This window comes from Hyperolius riggenbachi, chromosome 5 (assembly GCF_040937935.1).
Source record: "Hyperolius riggenbachi isolate aHypRig1 chromosome 5, aHypRig1.pri, whole genome shotgun sequence".
NCBI classification, from domain to species: domain Eukaryota; kingdom Metazoa; phylum Chordata; class Amphibia; order Anura; family Hyperoliidae; genus Hyperolius; species Hyperolius riggenbachi.
Window position 1 is genome coordinate 14856957 of NC_090650.1, and position 18163 is coordinate 14875119.

An 18163-nucleotide genomic window follows, 5' to 3' on the forward strand; every position below is an offset into this window, starting at 1 on the left:
AGAGGCCCTGTAGTGACATATAGCAGAATGCAGTAAAGAGGCCCTGTAGTGACATACAGCAGAATGCAGTAAAGAGGCCCTGTAGTGACATACAGCAGAATGCAGTAAAGAGGCCCTGTAGTGACAGGCTGCAGAATGCAGTAAAGAGGCCCTGTAGTGACAGGCTGCAGAAGTCTCCTCCGAGAGCATTCTGGGAGACCAGGTACATTTTGTACCGGCTTCACAACTCTCAGTAAACGAACATTCCGCAGAGCTGCACCTGACAGGACTAAAGATACTGTCACCACCTGTGATACATTTCTGAATGAACATCAAGTTCACTGAGGCGCCAGGTGCTATCTGGACATACTGCTGTTGTGTGCTCCTTCCTGTAATTGCCTGATGAAGCGGGTTTGACCTGCGAAACGCGTTGCAACCTTATTTGGAGTATACCAATAAATGTCCCTTTTGTGAATACACAGTTGTTGTGTCTGCTTGTGGGAGGTGAGTCCACCACTGCCTCCTAAGCAATAATTTTAAAACTTTTAAATATTGTTTTTATCCTTTTGGCGCCTCTGTTCTCTACCATAGTTATTCATTATGTTATTTCTACCATATTTATTTCCTTTTAAACAATACCAGTTGCCCGGCAGTCCTGCTGATCTCTGGCTGCAGTAGTGTCTGAATCACACACCTGATACATGCAGCCAATCCAGTCACAGTTCAGTCAGAGCACCTGATCTGCTGCATGCTTGTTCAGAGTCTATGGATAATAAGTATTAGAGTCAGAGGATCATTTGCATTGTTTAAAAGGAAGTAAGTATGGCAGTCTCCATATATATATATATATATATATATATATATATATATATATATATATATATATATATATAAAGTATCAGATAGCGTGACGCACAGGAGCTGTCGGAAGTCTGAGCGTCTCATGCATGGTCGGTGTCTGTCTGTCTCAGGACACAATGGTGGCTGCAGACTGCTGCAGGTGGAGGTTACCTCAGCCATAGAGACAGTACGGCAGCAGACGCAGTGTCTGCCATACACATAATGGAGGCCTCGGCCTTATCTGATGCCTGTCCGCATTCCCTTCCTCCGCTCAGCTCTCCACAGGAAGTGCTTTACAGAGAGACATGAGGGGACCCTCATACATCAAGGTGACGTCTCCTCAGCCGAAAGTGACAGCCGGGCCCTTGTCAGAGATCTCATCTCCGTAACAATCGCGGCCAGTGCGGAGAGATGGGAGACGCGCCGCCGGACTGTCACTGACAGAAAGGTGCGTCTCGAGTATTCCAAAGCACCATTCTAAAGCCGTAACCGACATGCCACTGAAAGAGCTCCAAGAGCTTCCAGAACAATCTCCTCAACTGCTTCCCTGCCCCCTGCATGAGATAAATAGTGTAGATAGGTAGCTAAGGAACGAGATGGGGAGTGTAGATTTTTTTTTCTTAAAGGATACCTGAAGGGAGAAGGATATGGAGGCTGCCATATTTATTTCCTTTTAAGCAATACCAGTTGCCCGGCTGTCCTGCTGATCCTCTGCTACTACCTTCAGCCATAGCCCCTGAACAAGCATGGAGCAGATCAGGTGTTTCTGACCTTATTGTCAGATCTGACAAGATTAGCTGCATGCTTGTTTCTGGTGTTATTCAGACACTACTGAAGCCAAATAGACAGGCAGGGCTGCCAGGGAAATGTTGTTAAAGGGCACTATGCTGAAAAATTGTAAAATTCAAAATATGTGCAAACAGACAAATAAGAAGTACGTTTTTTTTCCAGAGTAAAATGAGCCATAAATGACTTTTCTCCTATGTTGCTGTCACTTACAGTAGGTAGTAGAAATCTGACAGAAGTGACAGGGTTTGGACTAGTCCATCTCTTCATACGGGATTCTCAGCAGCCTTTATCTACATATATAAAATCGGATGTGTGTGTGTGTGTGTGTGTGTGTGTGTGTGTGCTTGTGTTGTGTGTGTGTGTGTGTGTGTGCTTGTGTTGTGTGTGTGTGTGTGTGTGTGTGTGCTTGTGTTGTGTGTGTGTGTGTGTGTGTGTGTGTGTGTGTGTGTGTGTGTGTGTGTGTGTGTGTGTGTATATGTGTGTGTGTGTGTATAGTGTGTGTGTGTGTGTGTGTGTGTGTGTACATACAGTGTGTGTGTGTGTGTGCTTGTGTTGTGTGTGTGTGTGTGTGTGTGTGTGTGTGTGTGTGTGTGTGTGTGTGTGTGTGTGTGTGTGTGTGTATATGTGTGTGTGTGTGTATAGTGTGTGTGTGTGTGTGTGTATGTGTGTGTGTGTGTGTGTGTGTGTGTGTGTGTATATGTGTGTGTGTGTGTATAGTGTGTGTGTGTGTGTGTGTGTGTGTGTGTGTGTGTGTGTGTGTGTGTGTGTGTGTGTGTGTGTGTGTGTGTGTGTGTGTGTGTGTGTGTGTGTGTGTGTGTGTGTGCCGCGATCACGCGAAAACGGCTTGACCGAATTGAACGAAACTTGGTATGCAGATACCTTACTACCTGGGATGATAGGTTCTGGGGGTCTCGCGGCCCCCCTGCACACGTGGGCGGAGCTACAAACAGCTAATCAGATTTCACCCATTCAAGTCAATGGAAAAAATGTAAAAGGCTGCCATTCTCACAGTAATCAAGCCAGAGTCCCCACACTTGGCACAGGTGGTCACTTGGTGACCGAGGTTACAAATCCAGGAAAAGTGGGCGGAGCATAAAACAGCCAATCAAATTTCAGCCGTTCATTTTAAATGGGAAAATGTAAACTGCAGCCATTCTTAGAATGTTAATCGCAGGGTTCTCAAACTTGCCACACTTGGTCACTGGGTGAATGCGATTGAGATTCAAGAAAATGGGTGGAGCCTACAACAGCCAATCAAAATTCACTTATTGATTTTCAAGGGGAATATTTAAACTGCTGCCATTCTTACACTTTTAATGGCAGAGGCTTCAAACTTGCTACAGTCGTCATTGGGTGACTGGGGTCCAAATTCACTAAAGGGGTGGGGCCACATACAGCCAATCAGACTTCCTTGGTGGATAAACTGCTTCCAATCACACATTTTTGATGCCAGGAACCTGAAAGCTCACAAATGTGGTCATTGAGTGACTGTGTGTCAAGGTCACAAAAAGTAGGCGGAGCCAAAAACAGCTTTTACTGGAAAAATATAAACTGCAGCCATTCTTACATCGTTAATGGCAGGGTTCTCAAACTTTGCACAGTTGGTCATTGGGTAACTGAGATTAAGATTTTGGAAGGTGGGTGGAGCCTACAACAGTCAATAAAAATTCACCTTTCAATTTTCAAAGGGAATGTTTAAGCTGCTACCATTCTCTTAGGGCCTGTACACACTGCTGCTCTTGCGCTGCGCTTTTCAAATCGCATTCGCTTTTTAATCGCAAGGTCTTTTGAAAAATAATGAAAATCGTGGAGACCTGTACACACTGGTGCGATGCGTTTTTCCTATTCTCATGAAGGCTTGCGATTAAAAGCGCAGCAGTGTGTACAGGCCCTTATACTGTTAAAGGCAGATGCATCAAACCTGGTACAGTCAGTCACTGGGTGACTAGGGCCCAAACTCAGAAAGGTGGCGGAGCCACAAACAGCCAATAAGATTAGTTTATTTTTCAATGGGAATATACAAAGTATTGATACCAAGGACCCCAAAGCTGATAAACTTGATAATTGAGTGACTGTATGTCAAGGTTAGAAAAAGTGGGCGGTGCCAACAACTAAATTTTTAACATGGCAGGGTTCCCAAACTTTACACAATTGGCCACTGGGAGACTGGGATGAATATTCAGAAATGTGGGTGGAGCCTAAAACAGCCAATCAAAATTTACCTATTGATTTTCAAGGGGACTATTCACATTGCTACCATTCTTACACTGTTGATGGCAGAGGCCTCAAACCTGATACAGTCAGTCATTGGGTGACTGGGGTCCAAATTCACTAAAGGGGTAGAGCCACAAACAGCCAATCAGATTTGTTAGATTGATTTCAGCCATTCTGTTATTGGCAGGGTTCTCAAACGTGACACAGTTGGCAACTGGGTGACGGGGACTAATATTCAGGAAAATGGGTGGAGCCTACAGCAGCCAATCAAAATTCACCTTTTGATTTTCAAGGGGAATATTGCAACTGCATCCATTCTTACACTGTTAATGGCAGAGGCCTCAAACCTGCTACAGTCGGTCGTTAAGTGTCTGGGGTTCAAATTCAGTAAAGGGGCGGCACCAAAAACTGCCAGATTTCTTTGCTGGATAAACTGCTTCCATTACCACAATTTTGATGCCAGGAACCCAAAAGCTCACAAACTTGGTCATTGTGTAGTGACTGTGTGTCCAGGTTACAAAAAGTGGGTGGAGTTAAGACAGATTTTTCTGGGAAATTGTAAACTGCAGCCCTTCTTCACTGTTAATGGCAGGGTTCTCAAACTTAGCATAGCTGCTTACTGGGTGACTGGGATTAATGTTCAGAAAAGTGGGTGGAACCTAAAAATGCCAATCAAAAATCACATGTCGCTTTTCAAGGAGAATATTACAATTGCTGCCATTTTTGCACTGTTAATGGCACAAGCCTCAGACCTGGTACAGTTGGTCATTGGGTCACTGGGGATCAAATTCAGAAAAGGGGACAGAGCCACAAACAGTGAATCAGATTTGTTCCATTTCATGGGAAAATACAAATTATTGATGCCAAGGACCCCAAAGCTCACAAACTTGGTCATGGAGTGACTGTGTGTCCAGGTTACAAAAAGTGGGCGGAGCCAAAACCAAATTTCACTGGGAAAGTGTAAACTGCAGCCCTTCTTACACTGTTTATGGCAGGGTTCCCAAACTTTGCCCAGATGGTCACTGAGTGACTGAGATTAATATTCAGGGAAGTGGGTGGAGCCTATAATAGCCAATCAAAATTCACCTGTTGATTTTCAAGTGGATAATTTCAATTGCTGCCATTTTTCCACGTTAATAGCAGATGCCTCAAACCTGCTACAGTTGGTCATTGGGTGACTGGGGTTCAAATGCTGGAGAGGGGGTGAAGCCACAAACAGCCAATCTGATTTGTTTAATTTCTATTGGAATATACAAATTATTGATGCCAAGGACCCCAAAGCTCACAAACTTGGTCATTGAGTGTTTGTCCGTTAGGGTTAGAAAGTGGGCGGAGCTAACACCAGCCAAATACATACACGGGCAATGCCGGGTCATCAATGGGTGGAGACAAATAGAAATTTCACTGGGAAAATGTAAACTGCAGCCATTCTTACACTGTTAATGGCAGGGTTTTTAAACTTTGCACAGTTGGTCACTGGGTGACTGGGATTAATATTCAGAAAAGTGGGTGGAGCCTACAAAAGTGTATCAAACTTCACCTATTGCTTTTCAATGGGAATATTTAATTGCTACCATTCTTGCACTGTTAATGGCACAAGCCTCAAACCTGGTACAGTTGGTTATTGGGTGACTGGGGTTCAAATACAGAAAAGGGGGTGGAGCCACACACAGCCAATCAGATTTGTTTCATTTCAATGCAAATTATTGATACCAAAGACTGCAAAGCTCACAAACTTGGTCAGTGAGTAATTGTGTGTTAGGGTTAGAAAAATTATGCAGAGTCAACACCAGCCAAATACATGCCCGGGCAACGCCGGGCAATCAGCTAGTTCTTTATAAAGATATTCCCTAAAAAGGATTTAAACAATGATGCTGGCCAGCTTCCCTGCTCGCTACACAGTTTTTTGGTAGTTGGACATAGCAACTGACATTCACTAAGTGCTTTTGAAAATAAATAAATTCCTGAGAATCCCCTATGAAGAGATGGACTAGTCCAAAACCTGTCACTTCTGTCAGATTTCTACTACCTACTGTAAGTGACAGCAACATAGGAGAAAAGGAATTCATGGCTCATTTTACTCTGGAAAAAAAAAACGTACTTCTTATTTGTACTGTATATGTTTACACATATTTTACATTTTACAATTTTTCGCCATAGTGCCCCTTTAAAAATAGAAAATAAGTATGACAGCCTCCTTATCTCTCTAACTTTAGTATGGCCTATTTACATTGCTCCTGAATCCAGACCAAATCTGCAGCATTTCACCGCATACAAGTATCTATCTTGTGACTTGCCGGCCATATCGCACTGCGGATCTACCCCCTGTGCCCTTAGAGCCCCACTTTGTGCTACCACTGTCTACCTCTGCCTCCACTGTGTCCCTCTGTGATATCTCTGTCTACCTCTGCCTCCACTATGTCCCGCTGTGCCATCTCTGTCTACCTCTGCCTCCTCTGTGTCCCTCTGTGCCATCTCTGTCTACCTCTGCCTCCACTATGTCCCGCTGTGCCATCTCTGTCTACCTCTGCCTCCTGGGTGTCCCTCTGTGCCATCTCTGTCTACCTCTGCCTCCACTATGTCCCGCTGTGCCATCTCTGTCTACCTGTGCCTCCTGTGTGTCCCTCTGTGCCATCTCTGTCTACCTCTGCCTCCACTATGTCCCGCTGTGCCATCTCTGTCTACCTCTGCCTCCACTGTGTCCCGCTGTGCCATCTCTGTCTACCTCTGCCTCCTGGGTGTCCCTCTGTGCCATCTCTGTCTACCTCTGCCTCCACTATGTCCCGCTGTGCCATCTCTGTCTACCTCTGCCTCCACTGTGTCCCGCTGTGCCATCTCTGTCTACCTCTGCCTCCACTGTGTCCCGCTGTGCCATCTCTGTCTACCTCTGCCTCGTGTGTGTCCCTTTGTGCCATCTCTGTCTACCTCTGCCTCCACTGTGTCCCTCTGTGCCATCTCTGTCTACCTCTGCCTCCACTGTGTCCCTCTTTGCCATCTCTGTCTACCTCTGCCTCCTGTGTGTCCCGCTGTGCCATCTCTGTCTACCTCTGCCTCCTCTGTGTCCCTCTGTGCCATCTCTGTCTACCTCTGCCTCCTGTGTGTCCCGCTGTGCCATCTCTGTCTACCTCTGCCTCCACTGTGTCCCTCTGTGCCATCTCTGTCTACCTCTGCCTCCACTGTGTCCCTCTGTGCCATCTCTGTCTACCTCTGCCTCCTGTGTGTCCCTCTGTGCCATCTCTGTCTACCTCTGCCTCCACTGTGTCCTTTTGTGCCATCTCTGTCTACCTCTGCCTCCTGTGTGTCCCGCTGTGCCATCTCTGTCTACCTCTGCCTCCACTGTGTCCCTCTGTGCCATCTCTGTCACCCTTCACGCCTCCTTCCTTCCCCTCTCCCCTTCTGTATTCCCCCATCCCTATTTATACTGCAGTGCAGAGCATGCGCAGCGGAAGCAGCAGCACTCCTGTCCCTGCTCACTGTAGTGCCGGCATCAACATGCAGGAGGAAATGTAGCAAACTAAAAACACACGGACAAAATTTGTGTGCGTTTTCTATTACTGCGGAATCACTCTCGCTGCACATTTAAGTCATAAGCATCCCATTTGACATGCGTTTGTTGTACGAATTTTCGAATCCTATTTTTCTGCAGAAAAAAACTGCCTACATGAATACACTTTTTACATTGCACACACAAATCGCATACCATGCAAGCAAAGGCGTAGCTAAGGGGGGGCAAGGGGGAACATCTGTCCCCGGGCGCAGCATCTGTGGGCACTGAATCGGACTGCACTGTCCCTCAATGCCTCCTGCTCCCTACAGCACTTTTGAAAGAATAAGGAAGGGGCAGATCTTCTCCCCTGCTCTATACTGCTCTCTGCCGACTCCCCATCTACTCCCCACCTCCCCCTCCAGCCCTCCTCTGCTCATCATCAATAAAGTACCTACTTTCAGTGCACTTATTCTTTTTTTGCCCAGGATCCAATGCTCCATATTTGTCATTTTGCCCCACTGGTTATTACTGAGTTAGTTCAGCCTCCACTTATAGCTAATAGTTTTGGCAATAAAATTAACCTACAAGTAACAGGCTACAAGTGTGCGACAGGAGTCCCCCATGCAGCGCAAATACTGCATTTGTCCCGGACGCTGAAAAATTTCGCTACGCCTCTGCAAGCAAATCATTGAAAATGTGAATGTTTGCATTTCAAATGTAAAAATGTACATGCCAAAGTGAAGTAAATTACATCAGATTTCATGTAAATTGATTTTGAAATGCATACAAATATGCATATGAAGTTAGAATGCAAAAATATGCATAAAAAAGGAGGGGGGAAAAAATCGGAATGTGAAAACTCCCAAAATGCAGAACATGGCCAAAATATAAAAGGGAAAAGTGATGAGGGCCCATTTTCACCCGTGCGATTCTCTGCCCTTCCCCCCCATGTGAATTCAGACAGAGATACGGAGCCTACTGAAGTAAAATCGCATGCGTGGAGAAAAATCGGCCGGCATGCTGCACTTTTTGCATCACGCATCCAAATCTCTATAGCTGTGCGTTATGATTTTTTTTATTGCAGCTAAAAACAATGGGAATTTGCATGTGATGTGCAAAGTTATGCTGCAAGTACGTTTTTTCATGCATGCGAAAACACAAAACCGGGAATTATAGCAGAAGCGTAATTTTCTATTGACTTTCGTTAGATGCGCATCAAATGCGTTTTCGCACATTTAGAAAACCGCATGTAAATTTTGATAATCCTGAATCCTGCCCTTGTCTATGCACTATGTACCTTTGGAACAGAAGCGGAGCCCCCCTTTAACCCTCCCCAAGCCGAGGTTTCAGCCCACAATTATGTATGATGTATCCATGGAACAGAAGCGGAACCCCCCTTTAATCCTGTCACCCCAGCGATGTGTCAGCGCACAATTATGTATGATGTACCATGGAATAGAAGCGGAGCCCCCCTTTATTCCCATCCCCCCAGCCGAGGTGTCGACGCATAATTATATATAATGTCAGGTAACGTCCTCAGTGACAGGTTTACATCTCCACACACCGGATGAGATGTTCCCAGCGGCGGATAACAAACAGCTTACAGACATAACAAAGCCCAGGATCAGCCGAGAGGAGCCTCCCGAGGATTTAAGGGTCATTAACAAACACTTAACACTTGCTTCACATAGGCTCCTCCCCACAGGGCATGCAGGTCCCGCCCACCACAACATGAGGGGGTCATATTCACCTGAGGCTCTGCCAGGCTGGAGACCACATCAGGGAGTCCTGCATGAAGCAATCGCTTCTCTGCTGCTAGGTGCAAAGAGTCTGCACCCGCTACCTGGGTCATATCAGCCCACAGTAAGGGTCATATCAGCCCGCAGTAAGGGTCATATCAGTCCGCAGTAAGGGTCATATCAGCCCGCAGTAAGGGTCATACCAGCCCACAGTAAGGGTCATACCAGCCCGCAGTAAGGGTCATATCAGCCCGCACTAAGGGTTATATCAGCCCACACTAAGGGTCATATCAGCCCGCACTAAGGGTCATATCAGCCCGCACTAAGGGTCATATCAGCCTGCAGTACGGGTCATATCAGCCTGCAGTACGGGTCATATCAGCCTGCAGTAAGCACTGGTGAAAGGCAGTGAATGCGCAGTTGTGGGATTCCATTCGCACATACAACACCCACAAAAAAAAGGCTTATTTAACGGAACCCGAGGCAAAACACACATGAAGGCGGACATTGATTTCCCTTAGAACAATACAGATTGCATGGCTGTCCTGCTGATCCTCTGCCTCTAAGGGCTGGTCCACACGGACGTCTGCCCGGCTTTCTGTGGCGTCACGTTTGGTGGCGTGGTGGCGGCGACGCGTTCGGGCTTTCAGCAGCCTTCATGTAGCTTTCGGATGCGGTCGGTGTTTTTCTTCCCCTAGGGCAGGGGTCTCAAACTCAATTTACCTGGGGGGCCGCAGGAGGCAAAGTCAGGATGAGGCTGGGCCACATAAGGAATTTCACAATCGCGGCGCATCGCCGCCTCTGCCCGCCCCTCTCACCCTTCCTTCACAGAGAGGGGTGGGGAGAGGCGGCGATTGACGTCATGAGGGGCAGAGCTGAAGCTGAAAGCTCTGCCCCTTCCAGGAAATGCCGGCGGATTGCCCCCCGGGCAATTTGGGGGCTCTGCAGCCCTCATTTAGCGGCGGGGATGTGGCGGATTACTTGGGAGCACTGAAGCGAACTATAAGGAAGCTTTTTCCGGCGAGGGCCACAAAACATTGTATCGAGGGCCGCAAATGGCCCGCGGGCCACGAGTTTGAGACCCCTGCCCTAGGGGAACATTACCCGTGGCGGTTAACTGCCCCAGTACCCTACATGTAGCGTCCAGGGTCGCCTTGAACGCCGGGGAAAATCGGGACCCGAACGCCGCGTTCACGTAAACGCCGGTAAAAGCCCGGTACAAACGCTCCCATTCACTTGAATGGGAGCGTTTAACACCAAGTCCTGAACGCTGCCAGTAAACGCTCCGCAGACGCCCGTCTGAACCAGCCCTAATACTTTCAGCCACAGCCCGTCAACAAGCATGCAGATCAGGTGCTCCGACTGAAGTGTGACAAGATTAGCTGCATGCTTGTTTCAGGTGTGTAATTCAGACACTACTGATGCCAGAATGATCAGCAGGGCTGCCAGGCAACTGGTATTGTTTAAAAGGAAAATAAAAATGGCAGCCTCCTTATAATTCTCACCCCCTCACTGGATTCCTGTGTAAAAAGCGGTTCAGTTAATTTTCATGAAATCTTTCCCTGCAACTTACCGTTATGTATCAAGCAAGAGTCTAGTACACGTTGTGAGTATAATAAAAGTTTCAAACCCACCTAAAAAAAAATATATATATATATTTTTGGGAAAAAAACGCATATAAAAATGCATGGAAAACGTATTCCCATTGACTTTCACTATGTGCGTTTTTGATGTGTCTGTGAATATTATACAACAAAAACTGCGTATTAAAAAACGCAGATTTGAAAATGCATATGCGTTTTTTATCTGCATTTTTCCTGCGGACCACAGACTTCCATTAGCAGCAAAAATGCAGCGTTTTCCACAACGCTAGCGTTTCTGGTATGTGTGCACCCGGCCTTAGGACTGCTGGATGAACCTGACTCGTCCGTACCGTTTTCAGCTATTTTTCCCGGGATGAATCGGGCTCATCCATACTGCCTGGGAGGTGTGGTGACATATAGTAGAACGGAAGAAGCAAGGTAAGTAAAGCCTACTTTTTTGGTCCAATTCAGATGTGCTTTAACAGCAGCATGAACACAGACACCAAGCATTGCTGTACCTGTACACTGCCGGTCTGGCAGTGGTAACATGCATCCGTTCCTCAGACTCTTAGGTCTGGGATCTGCTAACTGCACATCAGGTCTAGTCTATACTCTCTACAGGGGCTTCTCAATACCTTTTCTGTTATCTGCACATCAGGTCTAGTCTATACACTCTACAGAGGTTTCAGTATACCCCTTCTGTTATCTGCATATCAGGTCTAGTCTATACGCTGTACAGAGGTTTTAGTATACCCCTTCTGTTATCTGCATATCAGGTCTAGTCTATATGCTGTACAGAGGTTTCAGAATACATTTTCTGTGATCTGCACATCAGGTCTAGTCTATACTCTCCACAGAGGTTTCAGAACACCTTTTCTGTTATCTGCACATCAGGTCTAGTCAATGCTCTGTACAAAGGTTTCAGAACACCTTTTCTGTTATCTGCACATCAGGTCTAGTCGATGCTCTGTACAGATGTTTCAGAATACCTTTTCTGTTATCTGCACATCTGATGTAGTCTATACTCTCTACAGAGGTTTCAGAATATGTTTTCTGTTATCTGCACATCAGGTCTAGTCTATACGCTGTACAGAGCTTTCAGTATACCCTTTCTGTTATCTGCACATCTGGTCTAGTCTATGCTCTGTACAGAGGTTTCAGAATACATGTTCTGTGAGCTGCACATCAGGTCTAGTCTATACTCTCCACAGAGGTTTCAGAATACCTTTTCTGGTATCTGCACATCAGGTCTAGTCTACACTCTCTACAGAGGTTTCAGAACACCTTTTCTTACTCATATAATGTATAGCTGTCATTGTGGAGTCCCCGGTGGATGTATAGCTGCCATTGCACATACCTGGGTGAAGGGTATGAGTAGACCATACAGCAATATGTCTGACTTCTGTGCTTCCCTTGCCAGATGCCGAATCCCGGACAGCCTCTGAGAGTCACCCAGACTCCTCTCGGTGACATCTAGGTGGACCTAAGACAAAAAAAAAGTAAAACAAGTAATATTAGTAGACATTAAATACTACAACAAAAAACTGTGTGCTTAAAATGTCTGAAAGCAGGGCCCAAATATGTTGAACTATGGGTCAACATATCTTAAAGTGGACCTGAACTCTTGCACAGGACAGAAGGAAAACACAGAGAAATGCACCCTGTGTGTATTTAGAGAGTTTAGCCCGTCTAATTCCCCCTCATCTGTGACTAATCACTAGTGTAATTTGATCTTTCAGCTGTGTCAGCTCAGGAATCTTCTCTGCCATGGCAGAGCAGCTAATTTGTAAACACAGGAAGTTAACCCTATGCCTGCTTCCATGAAAGCAGGAAGTAGACACTGAAGATTTATTGCAGGAATTGTAACATCTGTAACAAATAAATGTTTTTCTACATTTAAAGGACACCTGAAGTGAGAAGTATATGGAGGCTGCCATATTTATTTCCATTTAAAACATACCAGTTGCCTGGCAGCCCTGCCGATCATGCTGACATTGGTAGTGTCTGAATCACACACCTGAGACAAGCATGCGACTAATATAATTTTTCCGAAACATCTGATCTGCAAGCTTGTTCAGGGGCTATGGCTAAACGTATTAGAGGCAGAGGATATGCAGGGCTGCCAGGCAACTGGTACTCAATGCCAAGCCGCTGCAGCTAAAGCTAACAAAATTTTGGGATGCATTAAAGAGAATCTGTATTGTTAAAATCGCACAAAAGTAAACATACCAGTGTGTTAGGGGACATCTCCTATTACCCTCTGTCACAATTTCGCCGCTCCTCGCCGCATTAAAAGTGGTTAAAAACAGTTTTAAAAAGTTTGTTTATAAACAAACAAAATGGCCACCAAAACAGGAAGTAGATTGATGTACAGTATGTCCACACATAGAAAATACATTCATACACAAGCAGGCTGTATACACCCTTCCTTTTGAATCTCAAGAGATCATTTGTGTTTCTTTCTCTCTGCAGCTATCTTCCACTGAAGTGTCAGGCTGTTTCTTCCTGCAGAGTGCAGACAGCTCTGCCTGTATGTAATTCCTCAGTATGTGAAAGCCCAGCCAGCTCAGAGGAGGATTTCCAGCTTGTAAAAGATAAGAGAGAAGAGAGAAGGTGCCCTAATCTAAATAATACACAGGCAGTGTACAGAGAGGGGCCTGGAGGAGGGAGATGCATCACAGAACCACAACACTGAAGAACTTGGCAGCCTTCCAGACACAGGCTGACAAGTCTGACAAGAGAGAGATAAGTTGATTTATTACAGAGACGGTGATAGTAGAACGTGCTGCAGTAAGCCAGAACACATTAGAATAGCTTTTGGAACTTGTAGGATGATAAAAAACAGGATGCAATTTTTGTTACGGAGTCTCTTTAAAAGGGAAATAAAAACTCGAGATGCTAGCATAATATTGCCCCGTTTAACTCTCTAGTAAGGCCACATCTGGAATATGGAATTCAGTTCTGGGCACCACATTGCAGGAAAGATATTGCAGTTTTAGAGCAGGTGCAGAGACGAGCAACAAAATTGATACGTGGGATAAGAAAGGTTAGATAAACTGGGTTTATTTAGTCTAGAGAAAAGACGCCTTAGAGGGGATCTAATGAACATGTATAAATACATCAGAGGGCAATATAAGGGCAATATAATATAAACAATGATGTTGATCTAGGGATTTTATCTGATTGCCATCTGGAGTCGGGAAGGAATTTTTCCCTTTTGGGGCTAATTGGACCATGTCTTGTAAGGGTTTTTTCGCCTTCCTCTGGATCAACAGGGATATGTGAGGGAGCAGGCTGGTGCTGTATTTGTTCTCTGGTTGAACTCGATGGACGTATGTCTTTTTTCAACCCAAATAACTATGTATTTATGGTATTATTTAAAAATACATAAATATGGCAGCCTCCACGGGTTTACTCTAAGTTTGAATAATTTAACTGATCATATCAAAAAGCAGGAAAATCTAACGTTTTGATTGTATCATATGTGGCCACCTTAAGAGACACCACAACGGACATGTCTGATTTCCATTTGGTGTCCAAAAGTCGTACAGCATAGAACTAATTGGTTCCCCCAAAACGGCCTTAAACTACAATAGGGACATAAAACAATGAATGACTATGGTAGGATTAGATTGTGAGCTCCTCTGAGAACAGTCAGTGACATGACTATGTACTCTGTAAAGTGCTGCAGAAGATGTCAGTGCTATATAAATACAGAATAATAATATGATAGGACATTAGACTATGACTATGGTAGGATTAGATTGTGAGCTCCTCTGAGAACAGTTAGTGACATGACTATGTACTCTGTAATGTGCTGCAGAAGATGTCACTGCTATATAAATACATAATAATAATATGGTAGGACATTAGACTATGACTATGGTAGGATTAGAGTGTGAGCTTCTCTGAGGACAGTCAGTGACATGACTATGTACTCTGTAATGTGCTGCAGAAGATGTCAGTGCTATATAAATACATAATAATAATATGGTAGGACATTAGACTATGACTATGGCAAGGTTAGATTGTGAGCTCCTCTGAGGACATTCAGTGACATGACTATGTACTCTGTAATGTGCTGCAGAAGATGTCAGTGCTATATAAGTATCTCAGTAAAATCAGAGTTACACCTTAAGAGTAACAACAAGCTAACTGTTTAAACAAAAGGCTCTGGCTGGAGATGAGCTGTACCTGAGGAAGATAGTGATTAGTGACTTCATAGCCTGGAGACAGGCGCAGAGCTGGGCAGGCCAGAGCGGTTGTGTCAGTTGCACGGGGTTTGCAGTTACAAATAAGTGATTTATGAGGGCTTGTGGGATTTGGAGACAAGCACTTGGGATCGGCGTTCCTGGTGAAACAGATCCTGTGTGTCGCGGTGACGGTGTGACCAGGCATCAGGTCTGCACTTGCAGGTGTAATGTATTTCAACCCGCAGGACTGCTATTAAATTTCACACACTGCTAAATGACATCCCTTCACACTGACTGCCGGGCTGACAAAAGCCGATTCTTATTCTACGCTCTCCAGATAACCCCACTCACACTGGAGGTAATCAGCCCCTGAAACGCAGCCAAGCTGTCGCGAGCGTACAAAGGCTTATCCTCCGCCCCCCCCCCCCCCCCCTTGAAGTTACACTGAAGCGAGAAAAAAAAACCCTTATGATATAATGAATTGTACTGTATGTACAGTATGGATAATTGATAGAACATTAGTAGAAAAGAAAAGGGTCTCATTTTTTATTTTCAGTTATATAGCTTTTCTTTATAGCATTGCATCATATTTGCTATTTACAAACCCCACTGTATTTTAAACTATGAAACAGAGCGGAGCTAATGACCCTTTCAACGTCCCTGCAGTAAAAATCTTATCTGAAGCGGCCTGTCACTGTTTCTTAGCGAACGAAGCACTCAGACCTCCCATTAGGAGTACAAACTCTCAAACGATTGACCGTATGATGGATCAGATTGGGTATCGGTATTGGTGCTGATCGATGATGAACGATCTTTCTATCCATTGATCTGTTAATCTGAATTTCATAACAATTCTTTTACTTTGATCTGATTGCTTATCATTTCCCCTAATTGTTAATGGGACAAAATGATTGTTTCCGATTGATGGCAATGATCGGACGGTTTATCGCTTTGGAAATTGGATTGTTAATGAGCACCTTTATGGTGGGTTTTGGCTACACAATTCAGGTTTATGCTGCGCACTAAAAAAAGTTAGCCTTTGATTTCGAAATATCTCAAAAAAATTAAAGTGAGCTCTGTAAAGGTGGCCACACACCATACAATTTTTTAAATATCTGTTCAATTTAAGAAGTACAATCAATTTTTCTGACTGACTGTAACATTTCAAAAATATGACCAATGTACCACACACACGTATGTTCAATTTTTCCCAATTATGATAAAAATGATTGGAAACTCTGAGAAAATTGCTAGGGTGTGTATATTAATACATTGACCATCCAACACACACCATACAATCTTTAGTAGAAATTGAAGATAAATATCTGGCATTCCGGATCGAATTAAATTGAAAAAAAACGGGAAATAGGATTTTTCAGTTGAATGAAAAAAACCTTTCGATTATTTCGAGAGATACGATTGTTTTTATCGAATTGCCGTAAAATCGGATCATTTTATTGTATCGTGTATGGCCACCTTTAGTTTTAATGTTTCTGAGATATGGTTGGGGAGATCGGCTTGTTTTTGTTACAGAGAAGACGTGCAGTAACTGCACTTGGTAATGGAATGCATGAAGGATAAACTTGTAATAGTTATGGAGATAATGGATTGCCAAGTTATCATGGTCACATAACAGAACGTCTTGAAGCACATTTAGATGGCTATGGCCAGGGGCGGGTGCTCCATGACGCCTAGTGAGGCAGCTTCCTCAGGCAGCATGGGCCCTGGAGCGGCATATCGCCTCTCCCCCCCCCACTTCCCCGCGACCGCCGCTCCCCTCACCATCATTATAGACTGCAGAGAGGGAGGGAGGGGGAAGTAACTGGGGTAACTATACTACCTATACTGGGGCAACTATACTACTTATACTGGGGTAACTATACTACCTATACTGGAGCAACTATAATATACTGGGGTAACTATACTACCTATACTGGGGCAACTATACTACCTATACTGGGGCAACTATACTACCTATATTAGGGCAGCTATACTGGGGTAACTATACCAGCTATACTGGGGCAACTATACTCCCTATACTGGGGCAACTATACTACCTATACTTGGGCAACTATACTACCTATACTGGGGCAGCTATACTACCTATACTGGGGCAACTATACTCCTTATACTGGGGCAACTATACTACCTATACTGGGGCAACTATACTACCTATACTGGGTCAACTATGCTACCTATACTGGGGCAACTATACTACCTATACTGGGGCAACTATACTACCTATATTAGGGCAGCTATACTGGGGTAACTATACCAGCTATACTGGGGCAACTATACTACCTATACTGCGGCAACTATACTGGGGCAACTATACTACTTATAGTGGGGCAACTATACTACCTACACTAGGGCAACTATACTACCTATACTGGGGCAACTATACTACCTATAGTGGGGCAACTATACTACTTATAGTGGGGCAACTATACTACCTATAGTGGGGCAACTATACTACCTATACTACTACCTATACTGGTGCAACTATACTACCTATAGTGGGGGCTACTATGCTACCTATACTGAGGAAACTATACTACCTATACTGAGGCAACTATACTAGCTACCTATACTGATTGACAACTATACTAGCTACATATACTGGAGCACTTATACCTGGCTTCCTACCTAACTATACTGAGGGTAAACATTTCTGGGCGCCGTTTGATCATTGACTATGGCTACACCCGGGACAATTACTGGTGGGGGGGGGGGGGAGGTTGGGCAACTATGGCAGGGAGGCAGTGGAAAACTGAAAAGACAAAACATGACCAAAGTGCCCATATTAGCCGAGTGTAAAACCACACACTCTATGGGGACAGACATACATGGTCTTAAGATTGATCTTTAAAAAAATAAGACATCCCTAGGTGCTTCCAGTATATGCAGCCCTTGACTTCTCCAACTTGCTGCTTCTCTCCACCCTTTCTGGCCCCACTATTCCCAAATTTTATTAGTATTTCACTTTTTTTTTCTTGTAGTACTTTTATTATGGTGAATTCACGTTCCATCTTAGACCTTCAGAAATGTATTTTACGAGTCCCTGTTTGGTATGGAAACTTTTCCAAACAGATTTTTTTTAAGAGAAGTCTTTTCACATTGACTCATCCCGTATTTTCGGTTTGTTTCCTCGCACTCCAGAAGTCCTGTTTGCATACTTCTTAAATTCCTTCATTGTTTTAACACCAGTAATTGATTGTTAGAACATATTAGAAATATTTGTGAAACCTCAGCTATGGCTGTCATTAGTCTCAGAACAATAGGGCCTCCTGTGGTTCTTCAGCTAAGATGCTTCCCACAGTTGTCTCTATCTCAGGTCTC

General features: G+C 44.6%; 1 protein-coding gene across 1 annotated transcript in view; it reads right to left on the bottom strand.

Moving 5' to 3' along the window:
• Positions 1–18163, bottom strand: part of CRPPA (CDP-L-ribitol pyrophosphorylase A) — a 230201-nt gene that overhangs the window by 84331 nt on the left and 127707 nt on the right. Inside the window, exon 9 of the mRNA XM_068235105.1 lies at positions 11989–12114. Within this exon, the coding sequence (XP_068091206.1) occupies positions 11989–12114 (126 nt within the window). The remainder of the gene's footprint in view (positions 1–11988; positions 12115–18163) is intronic.